The sequence below is a fragment of the Penicillium alfredii genome, assembly GCF_028826965.1.
Source record: "Penicillium alfredii strain IBT 34128 chromosome Unknown utg000009l_segment0_segment0, whole genome shotgun sequence".
Lineage (NCBI taxonomy): Eukaryota > Fungi > Ascomycota > Eurotiomycetes > Eurotiales > Aspergillaceae > Penicillium > Penicillium alfredii.
Genome location: NW_026622706.1, coordinates 1,411,259 through 1,425,751, shown reverse-complemented (window position 1 = coordinate 1,425,751; position 14,493 = coordinate 1,411,259). Strand labels below are relative to the sequence as shown.

Sequence of the window (14,493 nt, the reverse complement as noted above, 5' to 3'; positions counted from 1 at the left end):
ATAAACCACTCCGGAGCGTAGTTGGTGACTCGCTCTTAGTGACTCAAGAAACAAATTTACATCTTAGTCATTCTCTGCTGATCCTGCTACCGAACTCGTGGCGACAGTCCTGTCTCAATCGCCTTGATTTGCAATGCCAGGAACTTGGAGTAGATGCGACACAGTGCGAGATTGCCGCCCATGAACCAGAACCCGGGGTGGCCGCTGGGGCGCCACATCTAACCCAGTATTAGCAGGGGAGACATAGAAGGAAAAGAAGGGAAGGGAAGCGGAGAAAGAAAAACATACGGCATTAACCTCGCCCTCTGCATCCAAATCCCACACATCCAAACACCGATCTGCCACTCGATCACCCAGCACCTTGCGCACCGTCGTCCGCATATTATCGTACCCGGTGGCCAAGACAACAATATCCGCCGGCAAGGTACTTCCATCCGCTAGATGCAGCTCGCGCGGTCCGAACTGGGTGATCCCGCGGGGGCTGTGCTTGACACCAATTTTGCCGTCGATGATGAGCTGGCTGCAGCCGACATCGATGTAGTACCCGCCGCCGCGGGTGAAGTATGCGCGAGCAATACCTGCCCCATCAGGTCCAAAGTCGAGCCGAAATCCGACCCGGCGTAGCCCGTCCAGGGTATCTTTCTCGGCGGCAGCTATGCGCCGTGTCAGGTGGACGCTTAATGCGAGTTGAATTGGCCATGGCAGGCTTTCGGAGGCGATGTCGGCTTCTTCAGTTGGTGGTCTGTTTGTGGTGGTGTTTCATCAGTATGAACTTCTCGAGTAAAAATGAAGGGAGAGAGAAAGACAGAGAAACATACCCGCCATCTTCATGTAAACCCTCGTGCATCATAAACACGCCCTTTTCGGCAGTCAAGACATACGTCCCGCTCCGCTGCAACATAGTCACATCTGCGCCATGTTCATAGAAGTTTTGCGCAATATCGTGGCCACTATTCCCAGTCCCCACAACGACAACCTTCTTCCCACGCACATCCGCCTCGGATGCATCGCGGTGCTGGCTCCCATGGTACACTGTCCCCTGGAAGGTCTGCTGGCCTGGAAACGTGGGAATCCGCGCCTCGCCAGAGTGACCGGTGCACCAGACCACATGGCGAGGGCGTAGCGTGCGTCGAGATCCATCGCCGCGAGCCACAACGACAGTCCACTTGGCGGTGGCGTCGTCATACTCAGCAGAGACGACCGAAGTCTGGAGCCACACGTTCAGCTCCATGATGCTTGCGTATGCCTCGAACCAGTCCCCCAGCTTGTCTTTCGGGGTGAACTGCGGCCAGTTCTTGGGGAAGGGCAGGTAGGCCATGTGAGTGAATTCGGCGGGATCGTGAGTGACCAGTGTCTAGAAAGGATCGGCATCAGCAAATATATCCAGGGCATGGTCTCTGCTTTTCCAGGACAGGAACATCAGAAAAACAAAAACTAAGACTCACACGGTATCGATTGCGCCAGTTATCCCCAACGCGTTCATTCTTGTCGATAATCAGACACGACACTCCCAGACTCTGCAGACGCGCGCCCATATTCAACCCAGCCTGGCCCGCACCCACAACCAAAGTAACAGGTTCGGTATCCAGGAACTCCTTCTGACGCAACCTGCGCTCAATCCACGTCCCGCCAGCCAATCCACCAGGCATGGACTCAGTCGTCCCCTCCGGACGGCGCTTCCCTAGGGGCTCCTCGTCACCCCGTAACTCCTGCAACGAGGTATACACCGCATATGCCTTCCAGGGCGCGCCATCCTCCTCCTGCGTAAGACGTAGCATGCCCGTGCCGCGGCCCACAGCCGTCTCAAAAAAGAACATAGTTGACACCCAGCTCAGCCCATCAACAACCTGCTCATGGCGCGGCTGGAACTGGCCCTTATCCTGGAGCCGCAGCGCAGACAGCTGCGCCTGGCTCTGATGCTGGCGCAGAAACGTTTGGATATCTGCTGCTGTCCGCACCGTGTGCAGCTCCCAGTCTAGTGCTAACATGTCGCGCCACCACGACTCGGTGTGGAACAGACCAGTGAGGTCGACTGTTACCGGTTGGGATAATTGGGTTTCGAGGTTGGTCAGCCATCGCTGTGCGATGGCGCGCGGGTCGAGCGCCGCGCCTGCGGGCGTCGTGGGGAGTTGGATGATGTGCGGATTTCCGCCCGTCAATGTTGTAGCCATGTTTCGGTTGATGGTGTGTGTCTATGCAATGTAGATGGGGTCTAAAGCTTCGCGCGTGAGAGGCACTGCAATTCAACAAGCCAAAAGTTCTATCCTCTCGGTCATGGTCCCCATATAAATACCCTGCTCGAGCTACATTGCCCCGAACAGGACATCGTGGCGGGGGCAACTCAGCCGAAAACCCGGCGCGACTCCGAGAACGAGGGGTAGCGAAAGAACGTGGGGAATCCCCATACCTCGTCCGGACCCCGGAGCGGAGTGCGAGGTGGAGCGGAAAGTAAAGTCGGGGCGATGTCCGAGGACAAGGCAGGTGAGCCGAGCAGAACCCAAAACAGGCAAAATTGGCGATCCACGACTGATTTACCCTTCTCGGGCATTTTAAACGCCTAAATATGCAAAAACGAAGGGCAATTTATTCATGTTCTGCGTTGTGCATGCATGCGCAGGTTGCGCAGAGGGCTTGGCAATGCTCTAAATTAGAGATAATCAAACTGCAGGATGTAGCCCGAAAAATAGTATAAATATATTGCAAAAGAACCTCATGCATCTAAATGGCAAGTATATACATGAAAAACGAAGAAGTCTATGTCTCCAGAGACTGGTGGATCACACTCGTCCGGTATGTCTCACTGCGCTCGATGAGCTGCGTATGTGTACCCTGCTCAACACAGCGGCCGTCCTCAATGAGGTAGATACAGTCGGCTTGGTGGATGGTGTTGAGGCGATGCGCGATAGCTACTATAGTGGTGCGACCTGCGAGGGTAGCCAGTGCTTCCTGGATGCGCTTCTCAGACTCGACATCCAGCGCACTGGTGGACTCGTCCAGCAACAGCATACGCGGACGGCGGACTAGAGCCCGCGCAATCGACAGCCGCTGTCGCTGACCACCCGAGAACTGCTTGCCGTCGTGGCTGCAGGGAGTCTGGTACCCCTGCGGCAGAGCCATGATCACCTCATGAATGTTGGCCATGCGGCATGCCTCCTCGATCTCGTCTTGGGTTGGCTCGTGACCCGGGCGGGCGCCCAGTCCGATGTTGAAAGCCACCGTGCCCTCGAAGAGAACGTTTTCTTGCGGCACCAGAGCGATCTCGTCGCGGAAGGATGTGCCCAGCTGCCGGGTGATGTTGACCCCGTCAATAAACACAGCACCGGACTCGGGCCGGTAGAAGCGCTCCAGCATTGAGAAGGTCGTCGACTTGCCGGAGCCGCTAGGTCCGACCAGTGCGCAGAACTGGCCCGGTTTGATTCGCAGACTTAGACCCCGTAGCACCGGCTGTCCCGGTCGGGACGGATACTCAAAATGCACGTTTTGCAGCTCGGCACCAAGGCCGCGCATTGGCGGCGGCGCTCCGACGGTTCCCAAGGTTCGTTGCTCGGGATGAACTGCCTCGGGATCCGGAATCTTCTCCTCCAGCAGGTGCGTGTCGTGCTTTTTGGTTTTGTAGTCAGGGTTAAGCTCCTCGTCGGCGGAGCAGGTGGTCAGAATCTCTGTAATGTTGGTTGCTGCCACGCCTGCCTTGGAGATATCGGGGGCGAGAGCGAACATCTGGCCACAGGACTGGGTGCTGAACAAAAGTGCTGGCAGCACAATGAAGAACTGTTTCTGAGAGTAGAGCCCGGCCACGATCTGTCGAGTACCCCACCAGTATGCCAGGGCATAAACCAGATTGCTAATGCTAAACGCCAGAGCGAGGAAGACGTTGCCGAAAGCAATTGAGCGCAAGGTCTCACGGTACGGAGCTCGCAGGGCCCGTTCATACACCGCATAGGATTGTTTCTCGAGCGAGAACGCCGAGACAGCGCGGATATTGTCAACAGCCTCGACGGTGATGGCCGTGGCCTGTGCAAAGGCCTTCTGGTGTCGTTCCGCGAACTTGGCCTGGGTTCGCAGCTTCATCATTCCCGCCGCCAGCAGGACTGGGATCGTCGGGAACAGCACGATTGTTATCTTCCATGCAATGGCAAATGAGACCACCAAACCAGCTATCAAGTTCACTGCCATGGCCAGGAGAAGACCGATGGTGGTACCGGTGATGCTACTCAGAGCCGTCGCATCCCCAGTAATGTAAGTGAGGAGAGTATTTGGAGTGCGATCGTCCATTCCGTGCCACTTGACCGTCTGTCCCAGAAGTGATCGCAAAGAAAGAACCCGAATTCGATACAGGATTTTGTCCGCGGCCCAGCCGTATGCGCAGCCGCTGAAGATGTTGGCCAAGAGTTCCACCAGAGCCATGATAAAGAACAATAACCCATACAAGCTTCCACTGTGGCGGATCGATTCGGCTCCTTCGCATGGGCTCAAGCTGCCGACAGTGTTACCGAAGATGACGGCCTCTGCGGTATAGCTACCGCCGATGATAGCAGACATAAATAGGCCGATGAGGATGAAGTGCATGTTGGGGCGAAGCAGAGAGAAGGTAAACTTCAGAGTGAACCATCCCGAGCGCCGGCGTATCTTCTCTTTCTTCTCCCTCTTTTCACGCTTTTTCTTCAGCTGCTCCGTTTCGATCTCTTTCATGTCTTCAGTCGCGGATGCCGGAAGAGAGTCGTCAGTGACATCTGCTCCATGAACGTCGAGCAAAGCCTCCTTATTGTCAGCGGCACCCAGCCCGTCATCTTTATCTTCATGAATGGGGTCTTCCGCGAGAGTGGTGGAAGGACTCAGCTTCCCTAGGTTCTGCAATCGCACCATCTCGGCATAGGAGCCGCCTTGGGCAACCAGCTCGGCGTGAGAGCCTTCCTCGGCAACGCGACCCTGTTGAATGAGCACAATCTTGTGGGCATCTTTGGCAGTCGCCAAACGGTGGGCGATCGAAACAGTGGTGATCCGCTCGGCAACCTTGCTCAAAGCCTCCTGGATCAACTGCTCGCTGGTAGAGTCCAGCGCTGCAGTTGCCTCGTCCAGAATCAACAGCGCAGGCTCACGAACAAGAGCTCGGGCAAGTGCAATCCGCTGCTTCTGACCGCCGCTCAGCTGGCTACCTGAAGAGCCTGCTGCCGTGGCAAAGCCGTGTGGGAGAGCCTCAATGAAGTTCAGGGCATTGGAACTCGCTGCCGCTTGTCGAACCAGTCCCACGATCTCAACGACAATAGGGTTCTGGCCCTCGAGGGCCTTCTTCTCCGACACGCCACTGCGAATTTGCGCTACCAGGTCCGGCAGAGAGGAGTCAAGGATAAACGGAGCCAGATGTTGATGATTCTCGGCAGCGGAAGTCACCAGTCCATAGGCGATATTCTCCAGAACTGAGCGGTCCAGCAGCGACGGTTCTTGCTGCACAAAGCCAATGTTTCCACGAAGGTACCGCACGTTCAAGTCGCGGAAGTTCTGCTCACCAACAAAAATATCTCCGGATGCGGGATCGTAAAAGCGTTCGAGAAGGGCCACGATAGTGGACTTGCCACCGCCCGACGGTCCAACAATCGCAGTGTGTTTCCGAGGCGGAATAGCAAAATCCACACCCTGCAAAACCGGCACATCAGGACGAGACGGATAGGTGAATTTCACATCACGGAAAGTAATATCTGCCGAGTTGAATGGGGCGGACCTGTCTCCGGAATCTGAAGTGCCATCAATATTGGACTGGCGTTTGATGACGGTCATAAGTCTCTCTGAAGCACCAGCTGCCGAGGCAAAGACATGCACGAATGGTGCCACCTGGCTGAGAATGAAAGACGCATCGATCAGAACGAAAATCACCGTATATACCGCACCGACCGATGTTCCATTGCCTCCCGATTCTACCGAGTCAGCGATCAAATGGGCACCCTCCCAGAAGGCCAAGGCATTAGCGGAGTACGCGATGAAATACAGCAGACCCAGCTGCATCGCGTGAGTGATGGCCTTCTTGACTGCATCCATTCGCGATTCGGAAAGGTGCTCGGCGAACAGCCTTTCCAGACGCTCGTGCGCATTGAAGGCGTGCACCAGCATCAGATGCGACAAACTGGAGGATGCAATAGACGTGGCCGCATTGACATGCGTGGTGATGCCGTTGGCATACTTTTTGATATAGTATCCTCCGGCGAGCGACATGAAGAAATAGCACGGCACAACTGAGACCAACATGCCAGCAATGGCCGGAACCTTTATAAATGCAACAATATATGAAGTGACGAAATATGAAACCGTGCTGATAACAATACCGACCTTTTCGGAGGTGCCGGACTGCACCACCTCGATGTCGCTGACCAGCCGGGAGATGACATCTCCAGCCGGCAGGACCTCAATGTAGCCGGCCTCCTGCTTGATGATACTCTCAAAGTAGCGTCGACGGTATCGGCGCGCAATGCGCTCACTGATCAAGCTCCAGCAGCTGCAATGGATATATATAAAGCAGAAATTGGCAATCGTGATATAAATCACGTAAAGCACCTTGGTGCGCACTCCGTCCGTGACCGCGCTATCGGAGGATCCGGAGGAATCGCATGTGGCCGTGTTAAGATCGTTAATCAGCTCACCGAAAACGATTCCCAGCAATGGGAAGGGTATGCCCGCGGCGATGGAGAAGAACACGCCGGTGACGATCAGCAGCACGTCGGTCTTGGTATAGTCTAGCGAAAACAGCAGCCGCGTGTAGGCGAAAAACTGGCCGAAGCCTTTCTTCGTCGGCACGCACCTTTTCGCGTACTTGGCCTGTGTAGTATGTGCTCGTCAGTCGGGTTTCCTAGCCCCGTGTGCTGAGCCTTGAGAACCCACCAGTTGGGTCTTTTTCCCCGTTGGCGCATTGTCGGTGGGTTCCGACATAACTGTCGCTTCACTCAGCACTCCGGCTGTCGCAATTCCCGCTCCTCAAGTCTCCAGCTTCGGGTCGGACCAATGGCGACAGAATCGGGGTTTTTATGTTGGGCGTCCGATTCTCCGATCTGACAACCTCTACCGAGAGGATTATTACACAGCCAAAACCTCAGTACTCGAACCAAGACAATCCACCAAACTAGCCGGACACAAGCAACCAGAGCCCATGGATGGTAGTTTCAAAAGGGGGAATGGGTAAAAGAAAAGAAAAAGAAAAGGAATGACAAGATGGGGAGAGACTCAAGAAGAGGAAAAGAAGAGAGAAAAAGAAACAAAAAGTTTTAAAAACAAAAAAGCACCTAAGAAAAAAAGTTATTGCAGCTCCGGTCACCGGCCCACGATCTCGACGCAACACCCTGCAGAAAACCGAAGACAAAGCGTGACAGAGTGGGGACGGAAAGACCTTTAGGGGACAAAAACAAGGGGACTCCACCGAATTTTAACCCCCCAATAGAGGAAATGTCGGGAGTTTGCGAAGGAACACACCAAATGGTCACTAATGTTTAGCGAGGGCCAAGTGGGATCGGCTCTGGCGTGTCCCAATCGTAGACGGCGTTGGTCCCTGCCGGTCCACCGACTCATCAGATAACACCGTCCGTGCAGAACACCCCGTGCAAGAGAGAAAAAAAAAAGAGGGGATTGTCGGTGTGGTTCCTGTCAGTCAGGGTCCTCTAGCGCCAGTCCCTTCAGTCGGTCGATAATTTTCTTTCATTTTCTTTATTTTGATATAGGAATTTGATGATTTGATGATGAGCGCATAATGAGCGACGCCACGATTGCTCGGAGAGTTTCACCCCTGGAAGAATTTTATCAGATGGTGTGGATCTAATCAGATTGATAACCTTGGCAAGGGGGCGCAGCTCGGCCTTCCCTGAAAGCTAGGAAATGAAGCCTGCCAAGATCATTTGTTCAAAGTGTTTAATTGTTTTCTTGTACTCCCTATGACTCGCGCTAGTCAAAGAGATCGTTTCTTGAAGGAGCGCCGATCCTCGGTGCATTTGTCACGGCGAATTCCGAACGGGTGGAACACTCAGGGATCCGTCTAGTCCCGGATCAGTCGACGCCGAGCCGACGGGAGCCGTTTACATGTCACAACTGCGTATGACAGAGTGGAGAATATACATAAAGCACCTGAATAAAATTGATGGACCATGTACATGAGACATCCCCGACTCCGTGTCGTGGAAAGGAAATGACAAGAACAAATGGCAACACCAAACCAAGCAAGGTCTATGTACACATACAATATGAAACCTTTTCCTTATTGAGATCGACGAGCCAGGAAGTAGGTGAGTAGGTTCAGCGATCCTTCCTGGGGCGGCGGAGTCACCTTTTCAACGCGCTCTGAGCCAAAGGTAAGGCTCAAGAACGTGCACAGCTCAGTGGCGTTTTTGCGCACACCGGGCCGCGGGTGTCCAAGATGCTGCGATACAACAGTGCCGACACTTGCCAGGACATCATCTGAGATCTCGACGCCGGGTTGCGCGAGCGCTTGCTGGATAGTGCTCAAACCCATGATGATCGACTGGTATGTCTCCTCACCGTGGGCTCCCTCCCTTTGCTCCAATCCCTGCAGCACTCCCATGACTGCCGTCCAGGGCGCGGTCACGGAGACCAGTTGTTCCGTAACCTCCTCCAAGCATGTCACAAAGTGCGATGTTGACTCGTAGTGGCGACGAGCCCGGATAATGGCTGCCATCGCGAGAATGTCATAGCGCTCGAAGTGCTCTCGAGTCCGCAGGAGCATGGAACGAATGGTGGCCAGGATTTGCGTTTTAGCGTCATGGTCCTTGCGGTTAGTGGGCACTGCTTCCAACTCGCTCAACAGGGCCTCTAACACCGCGTAGTAGTCCTGCGTTCGTGCAACGATCTCCTCTCCGTGGTATTGAAAGAGTCCTTGCAGTTTCCGATATCCCGAGATGTCCATAGTCTTGGAGACAATCCGGCCGTGGGCCTTTTGGATCATTTCCTTCGCATTAACGGGGTCCTTGGACCGTGGGCTGATACTTCGATGTCGCTCGGCCCATTTTCGGTTACGGCGAGGCAAGTCTTCGGAATGAGCTTGGGTCAGGGGCTCAAGAGAGCGGCCACGGGCCTCGGCAAGTCGCGGTGTCGATTCATTAAGCGGAAGCTCTTCTAGAGCATTCGGATTCACCGCAGATCGTGGAGCTGCGGGCAAGTCTGCAACTTTGCTGATATGTGGGGTCACATTCTCATTGTTGCCGGTCTGGTTGACGGCGGCTCCACTGACAGGTTCATGGGGCAGGGCAGAGTCCACGCCCGAAACAAGCTCGGGGGCTGAAACGTTATCGCGTGTCCTTGAAGGCGAAGGACTTTCCCGCAGGGGTGTTTTGCGCGTCGGTGATCGGGGTTGGGTCTCAACCATCGGACTATCGGTGACACGCTCCTGACTAGGGGCTAGATCAGGGATGGAATCCATCACAGCTGGAGCATTTTCCGGGATGGACCGGGCTTCTTCTTCACGAGGTTCCCGTTGACCAAAAAGATTGGATGATTTCGTTGGGGTTAAGTTTTCGATGCAAGCTGCCCTCACAGGACTACCGGCCTCGACTGCAACTGGTGTGGCAGGATCTTCATATATCACCATAGAATCAGGCTGAGATTTCACAGGCTCGGGAACAGACGGAGGGTGGACGTCACGAGGGGATACTTCAACATCTTCTTCGCGAGCACGCGGAGAGGTTGCAGTGGCATTGGGCTCTTCAAGAGGCGTGAAATGCGGTTCCTCTACTGCGATGAGCCTAGCGTCGTGGTCAGACACAGATGGTTCAGGGTGAAGAAGTGGCGGTTGTGATGCAGCAAGTAGAGGGCTTTTCAGCACAACGGACGCTGGAGAGTTGTGATCTTCAGAGGCACTTGAAGGATCAGAGGGTTGCGCTCGTCCTGAGTGTTGATTCGTTATGCTCTCATTCGAATCACTGCGGGGACGACTGGCGGCCAAAAGATGGTCGTAAGACTTGGATTTTGAGAGGTCGAGCTTCTTGGGCTTCCCCTTAGTGGTGCCTGTTTGCCCCGAATCATGGGGGCGAAGACGCGGCGCGTTCAACGGCTTCGAAGAAGGCGTCGACGATTTGGACTTGACTGAATGGGGAGAGCCGATTGGCTTGGTGGATTGAGCCCGTGAATCCGGGCGGCGGGCGTATGGATCCGCAGTTGCTGGTCGACTTAATTCAGCCCGTCGAGGCTTCGCACCGGGTCGCATAGGCGCCGATGACAAAGATGAAAGAGGCGCGCCAGTAGGCACAGTCCGCACAGCAGGCTTGGGCGCCGGATCTGACTTTTTCACGTCAGTGAAGGTCGGCTGAGCTGACTCGGGGCGAGATGGCATCTGGGCTTTCTTCCGTGCAGCAATGGCTTCCTTGAGAGCAGAGCGACCACCGCCGGGGGTGGAAGGACCCTTTCTGGAGGGCGCAGAGGTCTGCTGTCCCGCGTTCGGATTTGCGGGGTCCTTCTCGAGCAGGTTTCGTGATTTAGTATCCATGTCAGACATTATCCTTTCGTGAGGTTAGCCTGTTTTGAAACATACACGAGAGAAAGAAGAGGACAGTAACATACGCATTGGCCTTGTCTGGCCACACGGGGTAAAATGTCCAAAATGTACTCCGCATGGCCTCTCGTACACCAGGATTGGCATCACCCAGTCCCTTCTTGATTGACTTCTCCACAAGGTCCAGGCCACCACCATGTTCGACTGTGCTTCTGTGGTGGGCTTGCCGGCTGATCAAGGTCTTAAGCCACCCAGCGGCAAATAGACGTAGGCCAAGGTTCTTGTCTACAGAGGCCCAATGGACATGCTGCAGGATGCGGGTAGTGAACGACACATTCCCAATGACCGCATCGACTGTGGCATTTCCACTCTGTGCGGCGATCTTTTTCAAGGCTCCACAGAGCTTTATCAGATTCTGCATAATTATTTCAACCATCGAGTCGATTTTGGGGCCGCATGTCTTGGCGATATCTTGGATCAAGAGACAGCCATTGGTACAGAGCGTGGTGCGCAGGGAGTTGACTACTTTGAAAATGCCATCCAGAAGCGTCTTGATAGCACTAACAAAGGTCTGGGAAAAGTCGTGGGGCGCATTGCCTCGTGTGAGTCGCCGGAAGAGGACGACATTCTTTTCACGCTTCATCCAATTATCTTCGGACTCCCTGCCATCAAACCAGGGGATCATGTCGCGCATGAGATCATCAATATCTCGAGCGGACCCAACCAGGAGCGGCTCCACATCGTCGTCCTCTTGTGACGACTGCCGAGGCGCAGGTGCCTCGGCTGGTGTATGGGGACGTTGGACCGAAGGTGTTTCTTGGCGTTCATAATGGCTTCTTGAGGAGCCAGGTCGACTTTTCACGGGTTCTGGTTCTGCGATGCTATCAGAACGAGGACTTTGGGCAGGTGAAACCAGCAGAAAAGAGTGGGCAAACGAACCATCACGAGGCACCTCAACTGCCTGTGAGCGTGAAGACATCACCGAGATCGGTCGTTCAGCACGAGAAATGGGCCGCGTAGAGGATGAACTCTCAGGTTCAGCGGAGTTCAGACCAATGCCCGAGAGAATAGCATTAGCGATGGACTTTCTCACACTGCGAGTGACCAGCTGCTTTTGCAAATCCGATTTCGCTCTTGCGGGAGCAGTTCTGTGTGCTAGTGTTAGAACCAATCGAACGAGAGCCTATGACCAGATAAACTATCACATACCGAAATAGTTCAATTACAACCAACTTGGCCGTGTCTCGAACAGCACTGTCGGCGTCCTCCAGACATGCGACCAAGGAAGGTACATATTGGCGGAACAACAGGCCATGGTTTTTGGTCATCTAAGGATTCCTGGTCAGAGAAAAGCCCAAACTCGTTCGAGATACGAACTTACATTCAACAACCATAGTAGGCTCATTTCCTTGGCACGGGGGTTTTTGCCCACTAATGCAGTCTCAAGCACACAGTATTCGACTTCAGCACCAGCCACTGGCCACAGTTCGGTAAAGATGGATGCAGATTGGGCTCTGACGCGCTCCTTGTGGTCGCCGAGTCGCTCCATCAACACGGGGTAAAAGTTTCGGGCTTGGCTGACGATCCATTGCTGTTGATCCTGGATGGAAAGCCGCTTCAAGAAATGACCGAGTGTGGAGAATCCAGCCCCGAGGACAGAGTAGTGCTGAGAGCTTAGCGAGAGCCGCAGAGTTTCGAAGATCGTCAGGATAGCTCCATCAGGAACATTCTTCTGCTTGATATCGGACTTGAGGCTAGTCAGGTGCGCAACCTTAGCGTCAACGGAGACATTGGGGTTCTTGAAAGTCGCCAGGAGATCTGCTGCCTTCGTCTCCATGTTCGACACCGACGGGTGAAATCTAACGTGAGTCACAGAGTATCAAAGACGCCCACCCGCCAGGGATGTCGCAGAAGAGCGGAGTCGGCTCCAGCGAGGTGACAAAAGGGGCCAGGACGAATGAGAAGACACGCGCAAGTCGAATCGCTAGTTTGTCACTGTTGATGATCAAAAGTTAGTCGCACGTCTCTTGCAGCAAGTCCAGACCGGGTGGCAGAGTATAGTCGAACATAGTGGGCGCGAAGGTAAGTAGAATAGACGTGCAGAGCGCATTGATGAGGGTGGAATTCGGGGGAATACATGTGCAGACGATCGTAGCGCAAAAAGGGCATCGGGATAAGGGGAAAGCATGCGAAGGAAGGAGACCGAGGGATGTAGGCAGGTACTAAACGATGCGATTTCGCGAAAAGACATACCGCAGTTGGTACCTTGACCTTTTGACGAAGCGAGGCGCAGATGGTGGGATGTTGTCAAAGCGGAGAGATGGAAGGAGAGAAAACAAGGGGCGATAAGCGCGTGTCGATAAGCGCGAAGGACTCCACCGGGGAAATTGTGTGAAAGATATAGCAAGGGATGTTTGGATCTCTCAGTCTTGAATGATGTTATATGATGTTATGGATGCTGTTTTCTTCTATGAGATTTTCTCGTTGACTTATTTTGTGTTCAAGTGCCAACCATGGGTGCGCCGACAGAAACCCGAATAGCTTTGTTTACTGTCGTCGCCAAGGACAACCAAGCTATCGCACATACACAATCAACTAAGAACATAATCGAAAGGGGAAACATACGTAATCCTGAGCTCCCAGTTGAGAATAGTGCAAATTTCAAATAATTTCATAAGGGCAACGCAACCACACCCAGAATCCACACGAAACCTTGTTGACATCTACAAACGCTGGTATAGAGATAGTACCGGCGCTCTGCTAGCATCCTAGCAATACCCAAGAATGCAGGTGCATTGCTCGAAGTTGGTCGAAAACAATGTGTTCATATGATGTCACTTCTGAGGAACTCAGAATCTTGAAGTATACAGGAATGCGCGACGCAGCTGGCGGCTATTCCATCTCAGTAATGATTTTCTCGACCTGAGCGATGCAGTTGAGCTCCTCATTTTCCTGCTGGATCTCTGAGCAACGGATCTTGAACTTGCTATCCGCCAAGATTCTGTCCACGCCGTCGCGAAGGGCCTCACGACTAGGTGTATCCGTCCGTAAGTTGACCGCGATCCCAGCCCATTCGCCGCGCATTGACACCTCAGCCTTGTCCTCTAAAAGAACCACAATGGTAAGCAATCTCAATCTATCCAGGGAGCAAATTTTCAGACTTACGGGTCGTCCCAGCCATGACCATAGGGACGCCGTGCATAACGCCGTGCATGAAGCTGCCGTATCCTCCATTGGTTACAAACGCATCCGCATAGGTCAGCACCGCGTCGTATGATAGATAGTCAACAACCTTTGCGTTCACGGGCACCTCGAAGCCGTCAAGCTTGGCGCCTTTCGCGCCCAGGACCGCAATGACGAAAACGTCGTCCCTATCGGCCAAGGCCTGGATGGCAGGGATCAAGAGCATATCGTAATCGATCGCAACCGTGCCCTGCGTGATGAACACCACTTTCTTTGGGTCGCTGGCCTGTTTGTTGATCTCTAGCTCGCCCCACCAAGCGGGCAGTGATGTCGACAAGCTCACCTTGTTGGGCGGAGTTCCGCCGATGAAGCGGATCGTGGACGGCAAGTCACTGCGGGGGTACTCCAAGCTCGGACTGCACGGCTGTAGTGTGATGTCGCCGGCTGTGGTCCAGAGATCAAACAGCGATCCCGTGGCTTTCTCTGTGGCGCCGAGTCGGCCATATACGGTGTTACCGTAGCCCGTCAGATCCGCCAACAGATCCTTCATGCTCGCGTACATAGCTGCATTACGTGCACGCCCCTCCACACTCGAGTCCGGGGGCAGTCCGGGCCCAAAGGGTGCAGTGTCGACACTCGACAAGACGAGCGGCGCGGGCGAGAAATTGATCACCTTGGGGAACTGGTCATAGCCCTTTGGCGGAGGCGCCCGGAGTAGAAATGGCCAGGTGCCCATGTACATGAGCTCCTGCACCACGATGACCTCGCGGCCGGGGTGCTTCTCGCGGAGACCCTCGAGTACATCCTGCAGCGTCTTCATTCGAAGAGGGGTAGTG

The 14,493-nt window shown here is 54.2% G+C and overlaps 5 protein-coding genes across 5 annotated transcripts; all 5 read right to left on the bottom strand.

The window, feature by feature from the left end:
* Nucleotides 1-86: 86 nt before the first annotated feature.
* On the bottom strand, nt 87-2,171 carry NUU61_006458 (flavin-containing monooxygenase; the record flags this gene model as incomplete). Its single annotated transcript, XM_056656986.1, has 4 exons — nt 87-218; nt 289-742; nt 819-1,354; nt 1,446-2,171. 4 exons carry the CDS (start codon nt 2,169-2,171, stop codon nt 87-89), a joined length of 1,848 nt encoding a protein of 615 aa, XP_056509786.1.
* A 170-nt stretch (nt 2,172-2,341) lies between these two features.
* On the bottom strand, nt 2,342-2,548 carry NUU61_006457 (uncharacterized protein; the record flags this gene model as incomplete). Its single annotated transcript, XM_056656985.1, has 1 exon — nt 2,342-2,548. The coding sequence occupies one exon, from the start codon at nt 2,546-2,548 to the stop codon at nt 2,342-2,344; it is 207 nt and encodes a 68-aa protein (XP_056509785.1).
* Nucleotides 2,549-2,754: 206 nt separating this feature from the next.
* Nucleotides 2,755-6,896, bottom strand: NUU61_006456 (ABC transporter ATP-binding protein; the record flags this gene model as incomplete). Its single annotated transcript, XM_056656984.1, has 2 exons — nt 2,755-6,787; nt 6,868-6,896. 2 exons carry the CDS (start codon nt 6,894-6,896, stop codon nt 2,755-2,757), a joined length of 4,062 nt encoding a protein of 1,353 aa, XP_056509784.1.
* A 1,331-nt stretch (nt 6,897-8,227) lies between these two features.
* Nucleotides 8,228-12,311, bottom strand: NUU61_006455 (uncharacterized protein; the record flags this gene model as incomplete). The annotated part of the gene is made up of 4 exons (XM_056656983.1): nt 8,228-10,481; nt 10,543-11,622; nt 11,684-11,802; nt 11,856-12,311. The coding sequence occupies 4 exons, from the start codon at nt 12,309-12,311 to the stop codon at nt 8,228-8,230; spliced, it is 3,909 nt and encodes a 1,302-aa protein (XP_056509783.1).
* A 1,055-nt stretch (nt 12,312-13,366) lies between these two features.
* On the bottom strand, nt 13,367-14,477 carry NUU61_006454 (glycosyltransferase; the record flags this gene model as incomplete). Its single annotated transcript, XM_056656982.1, has 2 exons — nt 13,367-13,578; nt 13,640-14,477. The coding sequence occupies 2 exons, from the start codon at nt 14,475-14,477 to the stop codon at nt 13,367-13,369; spliced, it is 1,050 nt and encodes a 349-aa protein (XP_056509782.1).
* Nucleotides 14,478-14,493: the final 16 nt, after the last annotated feature.